Source organism: Helianthus annuus, chromosome 9 (assembly GCF_002127325.2).
Source record: "Helianthus annuus cultivar XRQ/B chromosome 9, HanXRQr2.0-SUNRISE, whole genome shotgun sequence".
Lineage (NCBI taxonomy): Eukaryota > Viridiplantae > Streptophyta > Magnoliopsida > Asterales > Asteraceae > Helianthus > Helianthus annuus.
This window is the reverse complement of record NC_035441.2, coordinates 5,556,207-5,575,741: the sequence shown is the minus strand read 5'-3', so window position 1 is coordinate 5,575,741 and position 19,535 is coordinate 5,556,207. Positions and strand designations below refer to the sequence as shown.

General features: G+C 35.9%; 1 protein-coding gene across 2 annotated transcripts; it reads right to left on the bottom strand.

The window, feature by feature from the left end:
• Nucleotides 1–11,298: 11,298 nt before the first annotated feature.
• LOC110877075 (NAC domain-containing protein 75) lies at nucleotides 11,299–18,404 on the bottom strand. 2 transcript variants are annotated; one of them, XM_022125233.2, is made up of 6 exons: nucleotides 17,971–18,404; nucleotides 17,500–17,677; nucleotides 16,596–17,218; nucleotides 15,445–15,684; nucleotides 14,397–14,492; nucleotides 11,299–11,585 (listed from the first exon to the last, which is right to left on the bottom strand). In XM_022125233.2, exons 1-6 carry the CDS (start codon nucleotides 18,073–18,075, stop codon nucleotides 11,502–11,504), a joined length of 1,326 nt encoding a protein of 441 aa, XP_021980925.1. In that variant the 5' UTR covers nucleotides 18,076–18,404; the 3' UTR covers nucleotides 11,299–11,501. The 2 variants fall into 2 exon arrangements, with proteins under 2 accessions (XP_021980925.1, XP_021980926.1); XM_022125234.2 differs by having other exon boundaries at nucleotides 11,299–11,582.
• Between the last annotated feature and the right edge of the window lie 1,131 nt (nucleotides 18,405–19,535).

The window sequence follows — 19,535 nt, the reverse complement described above, 5'->3', positions numbered from 1 at the left end:
ATAAACTTAACATTCCATTAAACATAATAATGCTTACACACTGCCCTAAACGGGACTTTTAATAGACAAATACCTACGCAGAGGTTTACAGAAAACAAGTCCACGTAGGGACTAAATACAAGGATAGGTGTCCGCACAGGAAAAAGATAAGTCCACGCAGGGACTGAAAGGCAATTGTCCACGCAGGGACTAAACACGATAAATGTCCACGCAGGAACTAAAATACTCAAAACAAATGTCCTCGTAGGGACTTAATTGTAATAGTAAATACTATAGTACATAAAGAGGCTAATGATCTCGTTTCTTCCTCCCTTTTAGTAGGTTTGCTAGGCCCTTGAGGAATCCACGATTACTTTTACGTTCTTGCTCAAAGTCTCATTCCACTCGGTTTAGACGGTGGAGGATTTCTTCTTGCTCCGGTGGAGAAAAACGTGGCTGTTGCGACGGCTGCTGAACCGGAGGTCTAGGAGGTGCTGGATACCCATGAGCTGCGTATCCTAATCCCCAAGGATCCCCATAAGGTCTGTCGCGTTGTAATTGGCCGCTACCACGTATGGGTCGGCATCATAATTATAGTTGTAGTGCGTGTGAGTCGGCTGCTCAAACGGGTTGTACGCGGTGGAACCGGCGTACGCTGGTATAGGGTTATCATACCCAAATGGTGGCGGAGGTGGTGCAACTGGTGCAGAATTCACCTCTGCAGGGTGGCTCGAAGGTTCACCTAATTGCGGTTCTTCAGGCAACGGCGGATAATGACTTGCACTCGAGTGGCGAGGGGTGCTAAAATGGAATTCCCCTCCTCGGGTGGACATCCGCGCGCCGGATCTCCTACGCCTTGGCAGATCTGGAGGTGCTTGTTGAACTGGTGGCGGTGGAGGCGGTGGCGTAACTGCCACGAAACGCGAATCCTCGGAAGGATCCTGTTGCTGCTGCTGCTGCTGGTGTGGTGATGAATGGTGAGAGGGTGTAAAGTACCACTCGCACTGGTTAAACCTCGTCTGGTAACTGTCGGGACCTTGATAGGGTGTTCCATGAAAGGATGACCCATCAGAGATCTTGATAGGATGGTTGGGAGTACCTCGTGAAGGTTCTGTGGGATCCGTGTCTTCATCCATATCTACCGCATTATCTTCGGAGAAATGGTCTTCAGGTCCTAAAGGGTTATAACCTATTGGTTCTCGGACATAATCAGCTGGGTTGAACTGGCCTTGGAAGAAAGGAGTAGGATCGCCATAGGAACGGTGCGAAGCAGATCGCTGGAGAGGTATAAACGAAGGTTGAGGGTTACTGGGCTCGTTCTCCGAATTCGGTCCAAAAGAGTGACGGTATGAAGGAGTCGAACTGTGTGAGGTAGACCGTCTTGCTGGATCAAAGAGGTTTCTTCTACGTCTCTAAGGTTCTTCACTCCTTGTGCTGGAAGGAGCTCGCATATTCGAAGGTCCGGCCTCATGATCATTGTGAGTAGTGATCGGCCCTTTGCCTCTTCCTCCTCTTCTAATTGCTGGTGGCATTTTTCCAGCTTAATAAATTTTTTTAAAATCACAATAAACAATAAAAGACAAACTGGAATGATAAATTCGAATTTGTCCTATGTTCTTGTCTAGACTCAAGTATGTGCAATTGTGTCATTGAGATTAAACACATCAGGATAGCGTTTAATTCACTCAATGTTGGCTCTGATACCAACCTGTCACACCCCGATTTCCACGTGTTTCACCGGTGGGCCCGGTGGGGGATTACCGTGACGTAGTTGGCAACAATAAAGTCAAACCACAATATATAAATGCACAGCGAAAGCATAAAGATAAATTATATTTCAACCACTGATTTTAATATCCAAGTATCACGAGTAGTCGAAACAAATCCACAGGGGATCAAAATAAAAATATTGTTTAACAGATATGGCATCCCAAGCTTGCGAGACTCTAACGATGCTTAAGGAGTGGCCAGCCTATTTCGTACAGAACCTGCATTTAATCTTTTTGGGGAAAATACGTTAGTTTACACTGGTAAATACATTCAACCGACACTTTTGTAAAAATGTTTAATAAAATTGATTTGAAGGCACAAGGCACAAACTCTTTATAACTTGAGATAATTTATCAATTAAATCTTGTAAAAGAATTACATGTTCACTATGCGTTCGGTCGCCCGGGTCGTGCCGGGTTTAAGGTTAATAGACACGCCACAAAGCATAAAGCCGTGGCGGGAAAACCAACGGTTATACCTTTAATAATATAGACACATTACGGGTGTACGCCTACACCCGTGTGTCGGGGTCGTGGCCATTTCGTAAAATGATGCCAAGGATATCCGGGACATGGTCATTAAGCTCCCAAAGGCGTAAATCCAACAAAACCATTTTTTAAACGGGTCACATTGATAATAACCAACTACTAATGAGTTGGGTCAATTGCTCGACCAAGCGGTATCTTTATATACCGTAACCCAAGCCCGTATAACGGAAAATAAGTTAAAAGTATTTACCTGAGCAAGTAATATCCTTAATAAACAATGCAAGTTTCTTTTACTGGTCTCCTACTCTAGAACGAAGGTTTAAACAACCTATTAGAATCCTAACGGGTCTTTAATTTAGCCTTAGCTTAGACCGGTCAGTTTCAAAGGATATATACGGTTTAGTCGCGTGATGGGCGAAAACTGGGAATGGAATGTGGTTTGGACCCAACAAGTTTGAAGACTTGTTTTATATGGGTATAATAACCACACTCTGGATTTTGAATTGAAAACGATAAGGTTTGACCCGTTTCAGCTAGTTTATGTAAACTAGTTACATAAACCGAACCGTGCGCGCAAAAAGGCGTAACGGGTAACCGTGAGAGTCCTACACAGGTTTCCTAAGTTAATATGCTCTAAAGAGGTTGTGGTATCAGTAGGATACCTTCCATAATGCCCGTAATGAGTTTAAATCCAATAAATGCCCCGTAGGGGTATTTTGGTCACTTTAAAGATTATAAAAGAGGTTTCTGAGTTCTACAGGAAATCTGAGTTTTCCGAAAAGTTTATAAAGTCCAAAATACTCTATTTATTATTTAAAATCAGTAGCAACTGGAATCTGGTCAAAATACCTTGTAGAACACAAGTTATGTCCAAAAAGGGTATATTCGGTATTTACCGAACCGATACCATAACCGTAGGTTATGAGCAGGTCAAAAATAATTAAAAATCTCAAAATATTATTTTACATCAGTGTGTAAAAGGTTTGGTGTCGAAATTTGGGTTTAGATAGGCTTTACGCTAAATGCCCCGTTTAATTACTAAAGTTTCCGTAATTGCGCTATTTAACATAATTCCTATTCTAGACCTCGGATTGACGTGAAATATTAGGGAAATGCTTAGAAATCAGTAACTAAGGTTGTTGTCCTTTCACATATCCAAAATTCTCGTTTTAAAGTAAAAAGGGCGTTACGGTCAACTTTTAGGCGTTTAACGGAAATGTGCTAAAGACTCGGACAACCAATGAACCGGTCACAAAGGGTTATACCATCATGTAACCTGGTCCTAAGAGAGTCCTAAGGCATATTTAAATCATATCATAACGGCTTAGAACTGTAGTCAAAGCAAAAGTCAAAGCTTTGCGACTTTCGGTTCCGAACCGGGTCAAAATAGTAAATGGTCGGACCAAACAAGCCTAGACTAGTTAATATACTTATTATCATGTTATATGAGTGTTAAAACAGGTTACACACCATCTACATTACTGATTATGCATAAAATCGAAAGTTAACATTCTGTTGACTTTTTCTAAGCAAGTTTGACTCGACATTCGGACTAGTTAGAGTGGGAATCAGAGGGTGCCCTTTTGAGGGTTTAAAGCCCACATGATTACCAACATATAACTACCTTTGTTTCGATTAATCACTGGACCATTTGTGATTAACCGCTAAGTCAATCGTTAATTACGACGGATTGACTTTTAAACTATAATTAAGCAAAAACTAAACCACAAAGGGTTAAACATACTTACAAGAGTCCTATGCACGACTTGTGAAGCCTAGAGAGAATGCTTGAGTTCCAGAAATGAGCAGAAGTGTTGAATGAAGGTGTGAACAATTGTTACAACATGAATGGCCTTTTATAGTGTTTAACATCCTCCAAGATGGTGACAACTAAGTCTTTGGGGTGATCCAGATCATTTACAAGTGTATTCTAGTGTCTAGGAAAGGTTAGGGGTCGCCCATGTCTCTGAAAATATCTTGGTAAGTCGGTTTAACCGTTATAACAGCCAACAGCCAACTTACTGTCGCTGGGCATCCCTTACGGACCGTAAGGCAGGGCCCTTGCGGTCCGTAAGCCTTTGACAGAGAAAATGTTTTACCCTTTCGCACCTTACGGATCGTAAGGCAGGACCCTTGCGGTCCGTAAGCCATTGTCAGAAGCAAAAAAAATTAACCTTTCATGATTCGAACGGACAACTTGCAATGCATGATTTTGAGTCTGGAAAATGTCAGTATGAGGCCCTTTAACCCATGCTTGATCAGTTGTCTACCCCATTATGCAAGGTAATTGAATTGAACAATGATAGGATTCATGAATGGAGTTTTAACATGCATTATTTTCATTGGATCCCTTCTCACAAAGTTGGCATCCATCATTATTAGTAATCACCGGATTAAGGTATATTAGATGTTTATTAATCATGTTAGGGTCTTGGGATTTATTAATGGAGTCGCTCAGAGGTGTAAATTAACATGTCGACGTGTTCAAAAATACTACCATACATCTTTAATTAAATCCGGGTTTACCATACTTTTGTCGTAAGTGATACGTGTCGTTTATTTATTGGACGCAAAATTTTGAGGTGTTACAGAAAGCTTACTGTTGAATAACTCTACTCTAGCATCCACAAGGATCGGTCTTTGGGGTGATTCTGAGAAAAGAGGAGATGATGTGAAGGAAAGAGGACATTGTGTTCTTGTGTAAAAACGCCCCATAACGAATTTTGTGAAGGGAGAGGACCCGTTTTTAGGCGTTTTTAGCTGGTTTTGGTTGTGGGGTAAGGCGCGAGCAGGATGGACAAAACCTTATGTGAAGTCACTTTGATTTGAAGCTTCAATTTTGGATGGTTTGATAGAAAAAATTTGCGGTATAATTTAGTATACGACAACAACAACAACAACAAACATACCCAGTAGAAATCCCACTCATAGCAAAAGGTATTGGTGGAATCTGGGGAGGATAGGATGTAGTTAAGCCTTACCACCATCCTAGAGATAGAGAGATTGCTTACAGTAAAACCACTAAGTCCAAAGTCATAACCACATATAGAGAGGTGAAATACGGATGTACATATCTACTAAAAAATTGTACCTTTGAAAAACATATAACACAAACAAGTACCATATCAGAAAACACACAAACAAATGATAGCGTGCAAAGACCACTAAAAAACACTAATAAACTAGTGTTGTAATGTAAGACTAAAAAAACAAACTGTACCCTACTCCCAAAAGTCTTTAACCTTAATTTTGTGTCTTCGCGAACTCCTACCCTAACCATGTCATCAGAGAGGTGCAAAGTGTAACAAATCTTGCCTAATTCGCTCCCCCCCAAGTCAGTTTCGGTCTGCCTCTACTTATCCTCCCCTCCACCATAAGAGTTTCCACGGTTCTAACCATGGCTCTCACTTCTCGCCTCTTAGTGTGCCAATACCATCTCAACGCCCCCTCTCTTATCTTATCTGATATACAAGCCACCCCTAATCTCTCCCTAAAGACCTCATTTCTTATCTTATCCAACCTAGTATGTTCACACATTCACCTTAGCATCCTTATCTCTGTTACCTTCACCTTATGGTATAATTAAGTACAACCACTTATATAAAACCTTAAGGGCCATATTGGGTCTTGAAGGGGAAACATCCACTTAAATTAATCTCGTTACATTTATTATTGTAGAGTAAACTGTAATTTTACCCCCTGAGGTTAGGGGTCATTGGCATGTCTACCCCCCCCCTAAGGAAATAATTGCAATTTTACCCCCCAGTGTTTGCTGTTATGTCGCAACCTTACTCCCCGGCCTCAAATTTGTTGACTAATCTATTGACTATAACTTGAAATGACTATAATGCCCTTTCATATTACCCCATGTGTTTTGTGCACTCTGTGATATTACCCCCTGCCACCACTGCCACCGCCATTCACCACCACAACAACCACTGCCACCTCCAGCCACCAACACAACTTAATATCCCTTTCATGTAGACCAACTTAATTCACCAAATCACAAAACAAAAACCCTAATGATGTGCACAAAATGCAACATATAAATTACATTAATTGTGGCTTAAAACTAACCCTTTTTTAGTACTAATGTTGGAAAAAGTATGCTTTTGTCTTCCTTTTGTATTTTCAGGATTAAATGAGCTCAAAATAACAAAAGAAGCAAATAGACAGCAAAATCTAACATAAATACAAGAAAAGGAACAAAAGTGATATGCCCGACCCCCCCGACAGCATCTCCCCAAGCAAAACAAAGAAGCCAGAAGACTGAACACGCCCCGTGCTCAGCGAGCACGGGGCCGTGCCCAAGAAGCAGCAGAAAAGACAAACCTATAGAAGCTTCTATTGCCCACCATAGGGCCGTGCCCAGCGGCCAGGGGAGCGTGGTCAAGTTGCTGCAGGCGCATTTATTGTAATTGCGAATTACAATTAATGAAGAGAGAGAGAGTGTCAGATGGACACGGGGCCGTGCCTAACGGGCACGGGGCCGTGCCTAACGGGCACGGGGCCGTGCCCGAGCTTCTGTTCAGCCTATAAATAGGAGTGTTTGGAGCTCTTGCAACTCATCCCTTGTCACACCACCTCTCTCACACTTCACCCACCACCCACCACCATCACAACACCATCATCCACCACCATCATCCATTGTCCATCATAGAGTGTGTGAGTCGTCTCGGAATCCAAGATTGATCGTAAGAGTTCTTGACAATCAAAAGCCATGTTTGCCTAAGTCTCTTACATCACTTGGTGAAGACAAGTGTTTAGTGTAATACTTTTTATTTTTAATATTTTGCACTTTTTAATTGGTTTTGTATTAATGAATTTAATTACTAGTTTCTTATGTTGAAGGTGATTTTTCCTTATCGTTTGTCCATGGTGTCTTGGCATTATTTTACTGTCTATATAAAATAAAAGATTTTCACCATTCATATCTCCACGGTCTATATGGAGGTATGTTGGCTTCCTGGTCGGGGGTTAAGGGAACAGTTTGGTAAGAGTCTTGCCATTGTTCAGTGTATAGATCCTGCAAAGGACCTGGGTCAAATTTAGTAGGACCTCCTTCAATACCCAAAGGTATTGGATGGCGGGGGTCCAAACTCTCTGATCCCCTCATAAGTTAAACTACTATTAAAACTTTAACCCAACTACTTAGGACTGTATCCCTGCTGACTCAGACTACTTAGCTGAGGGTAACGTCGCCTTCAAAAGAGGGGCCTACCACATTATGCATGAATAACTTAATTAATTATCTTTCAATAATCCGACCCTTTAGGATTGTATCCTTGCTGATTCAAACTACTGGGTTGAGGGTAACGTCACCTTCAAAAGAGGGGCCTACTACAATAACTAAGATAATCTCTTAAACAAGTGCAAAAGTGCAAAATAATCAAAGGTTACACTATACACGAGTCGGATCCAAGTGATTCATCTTGTCTATCTGTTTTTATTTTTATTTTATTTTTCAGCATTTTAGTTAATTTTACTTTCTTAGTTTAAAATCTTTTTCTAACATTTTGATTTGATTAGACGTTGAGGATAAACCGGTACTAAAAGCTCTTGTGTCCTTGGACGACCTCGGTATCTTACCAACACTATACTACGTCCACGATGGGTGCACTTACCCATATGTGTGCTTAGTGTTTGTAAATTTCGTGTTTTGTAAATTTAAAACTTGGCTAAAAGTGTAAAAAAGGGCTTAAAATATACACCTAAAACATATATACACTAACACGCATCACTAACAAACACACACAACTATAAATCAACACACACACTTACAAAAGATTTCACCACAACGCCTTCCGATTCGCGATTTGCGGCAGCAGTTGAAGAAAACTGGTGATAGTCACCGAACGGCGGCGACTTCATCGAGGTGAACGGAAGATGCCGTCGTAGATACGAATTATTCTGCTTTTGATTCTGATTATGCTGCTGTTGTTGCATGATCTGGCTCGATCGTTGACTGGTTGGAAGCAGATCAAACCCTAACACAACTGATTGTAGATGCAGTTAGAGTAGATGTAACCATTTTTGTACGGATTTTTTGGGGATTTTATAGAGTGATTGAATCTGTGAGGATAAACTGAATTTGGCGCGAAGGAGAAGAAGGATTTGTGGGTTGTAAAGGTTTTTCTTTATAAAATTCAGTGCTTTCTTTTTATGCTTATTGTTAGTTAGTCTGTAAAAAGGTGAGTTAGTTGTGTGAGTGGTTTATAACCTGATTATTTTCCTTCTGTGTAAGCCTATAAAAGGCCTTGATGGTTTCGGTATTATTATTATTATCATGTTTATGAATTTGAATTCCTAAAATACTCTGCTTATTTCTTTCTGTTTCTCTACTTCTAAATACGGTACATAACAGAATGATACTTAAATCACTGTGTATTTGCTAAACGTGTCTTGCTGTTAGTCAAATGTATGACTACCCTTTATGACACTAGGAGAAATAAGGGACTGTTATTGACCACACATCGATCTCATTAATAATTTTTTATTATGACAGTAGGTAAGTAAAAATCGCCAAATAAAATTTTACAATTTCAGTGAGATAATTGTGCTTTTGAAATATGAAGTTATACTCTGTTATTATATGTAATGCAAGTAAAAAAGGTATTAACCATCTGCTTTGATATTAATATTGTTTCAGAATCGAACACGTCCTCCTAAAAGCATCTTGGGAGTTGATCTGAGATCTGGTTGCCATTGGACGCCGTGCTCCACCATCAATGTCGTGCTCCACCACTACGACGGCAGCTTCCGTTCACCTCGATGAAGCCGCCGCCGTTCGGTGACTATCACCGGTTTTCTTCAACTGTTGCCGCAAATCGCGAATCGGAAGGCGTTGTGGTGAAATCTTTTGTAAGTGTGTGTGTTTATTTACAGTTGTGTGTGTTTGTTAGGGTTTTTGTTTTGTGATTTGGTGAATTAAGTTGGTCTACATGAAAGGGATATTAAGTTGTGGTGGTGGCTGGAGGTGGCAGTGGTGGTTGTGGTGGTGAATGGCGGTGGCAGTGGTGGCAGGGGGTAATATCACAGAGTGCACAAAACACAGGGGGTAATATGAAAGAGCATTATAGTCATTTCAAGTTATAGTCAACAGATTAGTCAACAAATTTGAGGTCGGGAGGTAAGGTTGCGACATAACAGCAAACAGTGGGGGGGGGGGGTAAAATTGCAACTATTTCCTTAGGGGGTAGACATGCCAATGACCCCTAACCTTAGGGGGTAAAATTGCAGTTTACTCATTATTATATATTTTTTAGTTAGCACTTTCATGAAATATATTAGAGCATTCACATCCTTTCTCCTATTTATATTTCTATAATTACATTAAAAAATCACTCAATTTTTTTCTCTTTTTATCAGTTAAATAATATTTATTTATACATTTATCATTATATTTTCTCTCCTCTCCACTCATAATCATTTGCAAAAAATATTAAAAATTAATAGGGGTGAATAGTGTCCCCCAAAATATACTAATTAACACCAATATTTTTTCTTTTATCCACTCACAACCAGTTAAAATCACTTTTCATAATATATAGAACCCACTAACGTAAAAATGCAGAATGAGATGTGAATGTTGTTATGTCTATTTTGACTAGTTTTTATCATAAGGTTGCTTCAAGATTATGTTTCAATCTTTTGATACGTTTCAATCTGGCCCGCTCAACTCATACAAACAATCTATCACAAACAATAAGTGTGTTCGAATGCATATGTGTGTGTGTCTATATATACATATAGAGAAAGTGTAATGTACATTACGGCTTAACGTACATTACATACGACAACATGCGTAATTTTACAATCTAACGTGCGTGATTTTGTTCTTTTTCAATTAACCTGGGTTTGATCAATTTCGTACGATTTTTTTCAATTTTCTTTTCGTTTCACTTCAAATTCGCAATTGTTCTGTCAATTTTATCGATTTGGGTTCAACCTTATCTTTGATTTTGAAAAGTTTCATCAAATTGTCGACCATCAAAATCTAATCGTAGAACAGAGGATGAAGGGATATGACGAAACTTTGATTCCGACCGTCTGAAACATGAGGAAGTGTTATACGTTGGAAACGGAATTGAAGAAGGAGCTGGAATGATGATGTTGAACCCAGGTTTGGAGGTTGAAGAAGATAATGAGATAATCACGCATGTGTATTTAAATAATAACGCATGTTGGTTTGTTTGAGATTATAACGTGCGTGATTTTCCGATGAACGTGCGTAATTTCGTGACGTATTGGTCGTACGTTAAGCTGTAATGTATGTTAACCGCTCTCTCTCTCTCTCTCTCTCTATATATATATATATATATATATAAGAGAAATAAATTTAGTAGTATATAATTTACATATCTTTCTTGTAACAAATACATATATAATTCATACTTACATATTTAAATTTGCATTTACACATATTTACACATGAAAGAGAACAGGAGGGGGGGGGGGGCTTTTTATTATATTTTAAAACTATCATACATGTTTCTTAGGCCATGTGTAGTCATAAAGCCCTTTTGTGGGCGTTATGCGACACGTGTCGTGCCACGTCACACAGGGGCTTTATGGGGCGTTATGTCACTAGAGCCCGTAGTCATAAAGCCCCTACTTCATCATAACCAAAGTGTAAAATGCAGGGACCAAAGTGTAAAATGCAGGGACCAAAGTGTTTTAATGCAGGGACCAAAGTGTAAAATGCAGGGACCAAAGTGGAAAATGCAAAAAATCAAAACGCCGTGAAAATTATCGCGCCATACCCCCCATTTTCATTTATAGCGCCCTCATAAAGCCCCCCGTAATGGTGTTCAAGGGCCTTATGGGGCTTTATAAGGTGAGATGGCGCCCCACTACACAAGGGCTTACTACTAATATAAATGTGTTTTACAGAAACAAAATAAAAATAGGCTTTTAAGTCTGTTCACAAAATCTATAGTCACTCATAAACCATATTGCATGGTTTTTCTTTCTTCCTATTCTTAAAACGATTTCTTTTAAATAGGAATCACTAAATATTTAAGAACCACAAAAAGCATGTTATTTACATGTGAACATACTATAGTTTTTAACAGTTTCACAAAATGAATACACTGTATTAATAAATATAGTGTATTCTTACGTGAACACATGTATTCACATATGAATAAAATGATTTACAGTAGTTTATAAATATTTTAGGGTCCTTATTTGGATTCACATGTGTGTACATATACACACAGATACGTTTATATATGTATGTATGTATCATTTGAATGCTGGATTCTAGACATGGTGATCAGGATCAGGCCAATAGGTAGAGTACTTCAACCAGTCTGTTTCTTGAGGATTTGTTATGGAACACTCCTGCTATTAACACAAGAAAAAAATATAAGGGATGGAATTGCTGAAGATAAAAGAATATTAATCATTGTTTTTTTTTTTTTACATTTTGATTTTGATAATAAAAAGAAAACTAGTTTTTTTTTTTTCAACCGGCGGCATTTTTATAAGCAACGAAATAAAAATACAACAAGAGCCAGAGAGAAGCTGAGAATCCCAAATGTGAGAAAACTAGTTATTAGTAGTTACATTATAAGAATTTCGTGAAAATAACGTTAAAAGAGAAGGATGGTTAATCATGCATCACGTGATGGTGTTGATAGCCGAAAGACAAGAGAGTACATACACTAATCAGCCTCTTAATTGTTGAGTGTTATGTGTCTTATGTTCAAGGCCTGATGCAAAACTACTATCGAGCTAGGGGTCTTATTGGAAGCAGTCTCTCTATTATTATGGGGTAGATGTAAGGCTATCTATATCTTACCCTCTTCAGACCTTACGTTAGCTTTGCTATTGGTGGGACTTACTGAGTATGATGATGACGATGACTTTGTAAAAATTTCGTTTCATTATAAAAATAAATTTTTATTCATATTTTGTTGTATCTCTACACTAAAAAGACGTGTATAGATGTCCTAGGATACCATACACTTGCAAAAGATTTTGGGTCATCATCTTCACTTTTCTTTCAAACTTACTTTGGTGTTCCCAACACCTTACGATATCTTTGCTTCTTGCATTCAATTTTATTAAGTTTTAAATATATAATATCATTTCTTTTATTTATTATCATAATAAACTCTTGTTTTTAAAAATAGAAATCCTCATTATAAGCAGATACACTCATTACAGATTAAAAAAAAAAACATAACACTCCAGTTAAACATAGATGAGTGGTTAGATTAATGTCACTATATATATAGTAAAAAACACTTTTGTCACTTAATTAATCATGACCCGTTTAACCTGTAATCAAAATCAAAATTTTAATATATAATAATACTAATGCCTATATAGATATTAAAAGATGAGCAGAAAATTATATCAATCAAACTATATTTGGAGCAGATAACGACTGCTTCAACTTCTTTTAACCTTTTCTCTTGTTGTCCAGAGTAAGATGGAAAAGGAAGCAGGTTCCACAAATTATGGCTCATCTTTTGGCTCACTTTTTATCTATTATTTTCCCTTTAAAAGTAAAATCAAAATCAAGCATTTTGCATGATTTTTTAGCATAAAAACAAATTGAACTTGGTTAAGTGTATCTCAACCATCCAAAAAACCAAAAAAAAGTACCTAACACCTTTCCATACAAATATATATGGGAAATATTTGTACAAAACACTATATATTACGAGAACACACAAAATAAATCAATAAGTTTTTTCAATTTTAAAAGTAAAATGTAATGGTAATGCTTGTTGTCTCTAAGGGTCTGTTTGATATGGGGTAATGGAATAGATGAGAGAATGGAATGGACGAGGTAATGGAATGGACAACGGAATGAAATGGATCATTCCATTCCATTGTGATGTTTGGTTACTCATATGTAAATAGAATGAATCATTACTTTGTACAATTTGATAAACAAAAAAAGATGAAGTAATGAAACACAACTGTATTAAAAACGACAAAAATATATTTGCCATTTTAGTCCTCGAGGTTTGTTCAAATTTGTCATTTTAGTCTATATAGTTTTTTTTCTCCTTTGGGTCCCTGACTTTTCCCTTTTGTTGCCATTTTGATCACATATCCTAACTCCGTCCAAACATCTCATTTTTAACTAGAGGTATTTTGGGGATTAACTTTATAAATCTTTTCAGTTGCCATTTTGATCCGTTTTGGGTATTTTGCAAGCTGTAGTTTTCCAACTCAAAATGGATCAAAAATGACAAGTGAATAGATTTATAAAGTTAATCTCCAAAATACCCTTGATTAAAAACGGGGTTTTTGGATGGAGTTAGTGTATGTGATCAAAATAGTAACAAAAGGGAAAAGTCAGGAATCCAAAGAAGAAAAAAGACTATTTGGATTAAAATGACGAATTTAAACAAACCTCAAGAACTAAATTAACAATTTACTCAAACAAATATGAAGAAATTGGTTTCATTATTTGTTTAGGTATATAGGCTATATATGTAGGTTAAATTAGCTACACTGCTACATATGTGTAGGAAAGGAAAACGGGATAAAAAACACATTAAGAAATTACTTTGATGTTTTTTGTTCACTTACATAATCTATACATAAAGAAAAATGTACTACTTATGTCCTACATGACTTCTGTAGCGTTATGTTATATGCTACAATCCTATTTTAAAATAGCCCAATAGAATTAACTATGTTTTCTCAAAATAAGTTGATTTATAAGATGAAAATCAATTCATCATCACACAATATTTGGTTTTTTCGCATAGAAATTTATTTTAATGTGTCATGTAAATATAAACGATAACCTGAATTATCAAAATTAAATTCTTTCAAAAAATGGTTGAAACATTAAAGACCAAAAGATGTAAAAAGTATTTAAGGTAAAACAAACAATTAAAGATAGTCAAGTTACTCCTAAAAATGTTATTTAATTAGAGAGTATAGAATTTCATACTTCTTTTGCTCTTTTTCTTTTCACGATTGTGTTGTTCCTTGTTTGGTAATGAGAACCGTCAAAAGAGATAAAGATGATACATAACTTTTCTTTCTTTCTTTTTATATTAATATTCTTAATTTATAACTATATTAATTTATAATAAATATATACCAATTACCCTTTCCTTTATAATATATATATATAGAGAGAGAGAGAGAGAGTAAATATAAAAGGTGGCAAATTAAACTCACTTCTTTGACATCGGTTGCTGATGATGGAGTGCACCCCATTATCACTTCATCCAATCCTGATGCCGATCTTCCAACTATCTTATGATGCTGCTGTTGCTGTTTTTAAATCAATTCATAAAAAGTATTTTTAGTATATATTAATAGGAATATACAATGAGACAAACACCCTCATCACTTTTATATATTATATGATTTTTGTACTAATTTAAACCTGCTATTAAAATTTAAAGTCAGCAATATGATTTTTGTACTAATTTAAACATGTTCAAATTTAGAAAAAAATTAATTTAAGATTAAACATGTTCAAATTTAACAAAAAGTTTAATTTAAGATTAAAATACATTCAATTTTGTTCTCAATCTTTACAAAAATATTAGGGATCAACTTTTTTAAACCCTATCTATATATTCCTTCCCGCCAGTTATATTTAAACGCATGTAAACGTTTGTTGATATTATATTATAATATTATAATATAGTAAGTTTATATATATTTTATTAATGATATATAAAAGCATCCACATATCCTATAGATGGTGTGCATGCATGCTTAATCGCTACAGCTTACAGACACATTTAAGTGCTCTATTTTTCTTCGCAACAATAATAGAACATAATTATCCATATAATCATTTATTGTCACCAAAACAAGAACATAAAAGTGTATATCATTACTTGTCCTCAACTTGGTTGACAATAATTAGAAAACCCTTTATAAATAATTATTTAAGTAAAAAAATGATATCAAGATTATAAAATTCTTAAAAGCTTTATAATAAATATGAATTAAATACGATTTCAATAATAAAAATAGAGGGGTGTTCATATCAAAACCAAATATATGTCGAAAACAGTAGAAATCATATCGTATAATACAGTTGTACGTACTACTTTGAGTGTGACATAAGACTGTTACATAAGCGTCATATTTTCTCTCTCCACTATATTGATATCGACTATGCATTATGTATAAGTGCATCTTGCGGTTATCGTAGTTATGAAATTAACATGCTTAAAGATAGAAATATATGCAAGTAATATATGCTTACTTGAAAACTTTCAATGATCCTAGAGACATGGAAGGAGTCATCATCAAGGACAACTGAGGTGTGATTCAAAGGAGGAGTGACGATTGCTGACATGGCGTTAGACGGTCTGCTGACATGGAACTGGTGCTGATGTGGATAATGTTGTTGATCCTGGTCAAGGTCAAGGTTCATCTGCTGGTGTTGCTTTTGCAGGTCACGCTCATCGCACGTGGTAGAAGCCTCTCCTGCTGTTGTTACCACCTGCAAAGTTTCACTCATACCTCTTAGGTAAAGCATGCAGTATATGTGTATATGCACTACGTACAACTATACATGCATGGTACATTAATTCACATGCATATATTTATATTTATAAGTTAACCTTGCACTCAACCATTATCCACATTTTTAGTCCTCATTTCTTGTCCACAAGCCAAAAAGGTTGTGTAAAATACAATCAACCAACAACTCCTTTTGCAACCAGAAAAAAATCAAGATTTTAAGGTCTTTCAAGTTTATGCTTTTATTCATAATGCCCCAATAAATCGATAAGATTTTTTAAAATGTTGTTCTCTTCGGCGGGTAACACCAATGTTTTGATTAACTGGACTGGTTATCGAACTGGCCGCTTTACCGAACTAACTACCATTTGGACTGATTCAAAAATCAGATGATCTAATAAATAATTTAAAAATTATCACTTTTATTTATATAAATTTTTAATGTTAACAAAATATACCATGAGTGAAATAATAAAGAGGAGTGTATAATATTTTGGAAATAAAAAAAAAAACCTTTTTTTTAATTCTGGTCCAACCTGTTCTTCGGTTCGCCTCATCATAACCCATAAACTCAAATGAAAGCGGTTCAAAAATACTTGTAACACGATGATTTAGATGGTTCTTGGTCCAACTGGAGTGGTTATGAAAATATTGTGTAGCATGATACATTCATATTTGGGATCTTTAGGTATTTTGAGTAAATTCCAAGTTCAAGTTTCTTATGTTCTTATATAAATGATGTGTGATCTTCCATTGGGATCAATTCAATCTTTAAAAAAGTTCTATGTGTTCCATAGATCTAAAAGTTGGGCCCACAAAAAATAATGTTTGATCATGTAAATGAATACGACCCATCACTAAAATCGATGAAAATTTGATCAAGAAACATACCTCACCGAAGCTTTTTCTATATGGCACGAAGCTAAATTGATCAAACTGTTTATAATGTTGCATTTGATCCATTGGATTGTAACTTGTCAAAGCATTGCCAACAAGTTCATCTCTCATGTTCATGTGACCAGTAACATTATTCATTGGGGTTGCAACATTTATTTCTTTTGAAGAAGAACAACTCCCACTTCCACTTCTACTTTCCCTTCTACTAACATTATTCATGCATTCAATATGAATATTATTCGATACAATGTTGTTGTTGATCGCTCTCTCGGACCAATTACACTGCCTTGGTTGCGTTTGGTAAAATATTTTCGATACCACAAGCTCGCCTTCCCTCTCCTCCTCGTGTTGTCCGAGATGATATTGATGCATTACCCAATTAGTCTTTTCGGGTTTCCGGTTTTTCCCAAAGTTGGTATAAAGTACCAAGATTTTCTTGCACCCTTTTTGCTTCCCACTCACCATAACTGGCCGGGTCTTGCCCGTTTTATGCCACCGCGTTTCACCGCCTTGGAGATCGCACTCCGTCTGGATTTTTCGTCGTTTTCTTGTACCGGTGGTATAAGCTTTCGAAGGTCGATGAAAGAAGTGTCTACTTAATCCATCTCTTGTCACTCCTGGAAATCAAGAAAAATAGTTAAGAAAGTCATAACAAACAAGAAATCCAAAGTTTTATCAATATTAGGTTTGCTTAGGTGTGACAAAGTGAAAATTTCCCAAAAAAAAAGTCATAACAAACCAGAAAACCCTAAATTTCTTTAGATTCAAAAGTATAACCTAACTCACTGAACTATTGATGAACAAGAAAGATTATATATTAGATCTTCTTTCTTGTTCTTCTGGTGTTTGATTTGATCTTATTCTTATCTTTTCATCTTATAATCATGCGAATACTCACCGGGGAGTTTTTCTGGATGTGTATAACAAATCCCATCTTCACCTTCAATAGTAGGAATGAACTCATCAATCAAAGGGTGAGATTTCAAGTTTTTATCTTCAACTTTTGCTTCAAGATGCTCTATCAATTCTTGATCATTTGGATCAAACTTCACTCCTGCTGGTAGCCCAACCCAATCCTGAAAATGATCAAAATTTCAAGAAAAATATTAACAACTTAATCCCATGAAATTCAAACATAAAAAGGCTTAAAGAATCCACAAATGAGTAGAAAAAGATAATCTTTTTTGTAATGAAATTTGATTATACACATATAATATATACACACACATAAGTATAATTCTATTCTCTTGTACTGATTCTTATTTGTCAAAACCTTATAGTTGAAGCTAAGAATATTATGAAAGGATTATATCTATATCTATATAAGTATATGTATTAAACTAAAGAACATTGTATCCGTACAACATACCGGTTTTCCTTCGAGTTTATGACCGCAACCGGGACACTGTTTGGATCCACATAATTGATGCTCTTCAAGCTTTGCATCAATGAGATCAGAGCTGCTCATATTCATTTCGATTTCGACAAAAAAAAAAAAACTAACTTGGCTTTATTCGTTATTCAATCAAGAATCATAGCATGAAATCTTTATATTGATTGATCCACACCCATATAAAAAAAGACTTGAACTTGATCCTCTTTATTCTTTGATATCTTCTACTATTGAGATCTGATGTTTCTTGAAAGATGATGATGATGAACAAGATGGCACACAGCTCGAATAAGTTCAAAATCCTTTCTTTTTATTGAGATATAAAAACTACTGAAAACAAGATTGAAAGGATACCCCGGTTAGATATATTCTTCAAAAGTGGAAATATTCTCACAACAAATATACCTGTGTGTATGAGAGAGAGAGAGAGAGAGAGAGAGAGAGATGTGTGTGTGCTTTAACCATGAAAAACACCAGAATTCCCTCCAACTTTAACCGAAACAAGTGAGATAAAGGAAAAGGTGTCCCTCATCTCTTCTCTTTTTAACTCCCCTAATTTAAGTATATAACAATATATGTATAGCTCTATCTCTATCTAACGATGGCGGTTCCATATTATATGACTCATGTGTGTTCCTTGTTTTAGTTAAAGAGATTGTAATCAACTTGCATTGTTAGATTCCCCTTTGTTTAATATGTTTTTTAACTGTTATTTTTTATAATTACTACCCACTCTCCACGGCGGGTTTAAAACATAGATAATAATAAGCATGTCAGACGATATATTCGAAAGTCACGGAAAAGTTACGTCGTTGTATATGAAAACGAAGTTATTCACACAAAATTTACACCAAAACAAATATAACGATAAATATGAAGACCACGCATATTTAGAGATGCAATGGTTTAAACGTAGATAAAAAATGATGCAATGGTATATTTAGAGATGAGCGCGCGTCAGACAGTTTAATAAACGGAATGGTTTTAAAAACGTTTAAGACGACCAGTCAGTTTAAATATAACATTATGCAAATTCACGTCGAAATGTGGATAACTCATATGGAGCGTTGATATAAAAAAAAGAAACCCATAAAAATCGCGAAACAGAAAATTTGTTAAATACTAAAAAAGGTAACTTTATTAAAGTACAGAGTTGTAACATAAATATGTTATAGAAAAAGGGAAAAAATCAACCGACTAAATTGTAAGGTGCAAACGAAAATTAAAATAAAGTGTAGAGGAAAAATAAATTTATTAAACTTGAGAGGTTATATGAAATATTTATTAAAGATTAAGGGGCGTGATAGAAAATAAAGAAGAAAAAAAAAACTAATAGAAAGAAAAACAAAAAGTCATAAAAAGAAACACGTTGTAGTTGTGTATTTAGAGATAAGCGTCGGACAATTTGAAAAAAACCAAACAATCAATTTAAAAACAACATTACGAAAATTCACGTCGAAACATAAATAAAAATAACTTGCGTGGAGCGTTGATATAAAACACGAAACCCATAAAAAACACGTAGCGAAAAAATTGTTAAA

Excerpts from the sequence above, each read along its gene's own strand:
- LOC110877075 (XM_022125233.2), bottom strand. The coding sequence starts at position 18,075 with ATGAATATGAGCAGCTCTGATCTCATTGATGCAAAGCTTGAAGAGCAT. Across the intron at positions 17,219-17,499 it reads ACATCCAGAAAAACTCCCCG|GAGTGACAAGAGATGGATTA; the intron begins GTGAGTATTCGC and ends CTTGATTTCCAG. Across the intron at positions 15,685-16,595 it reads ATAGAAAAAGCTTCGGTGAG|GTGGTAACAACAGCAGGAGA; the intron begins GTATGTTTCTTG and ends GAAACTTTGCAG.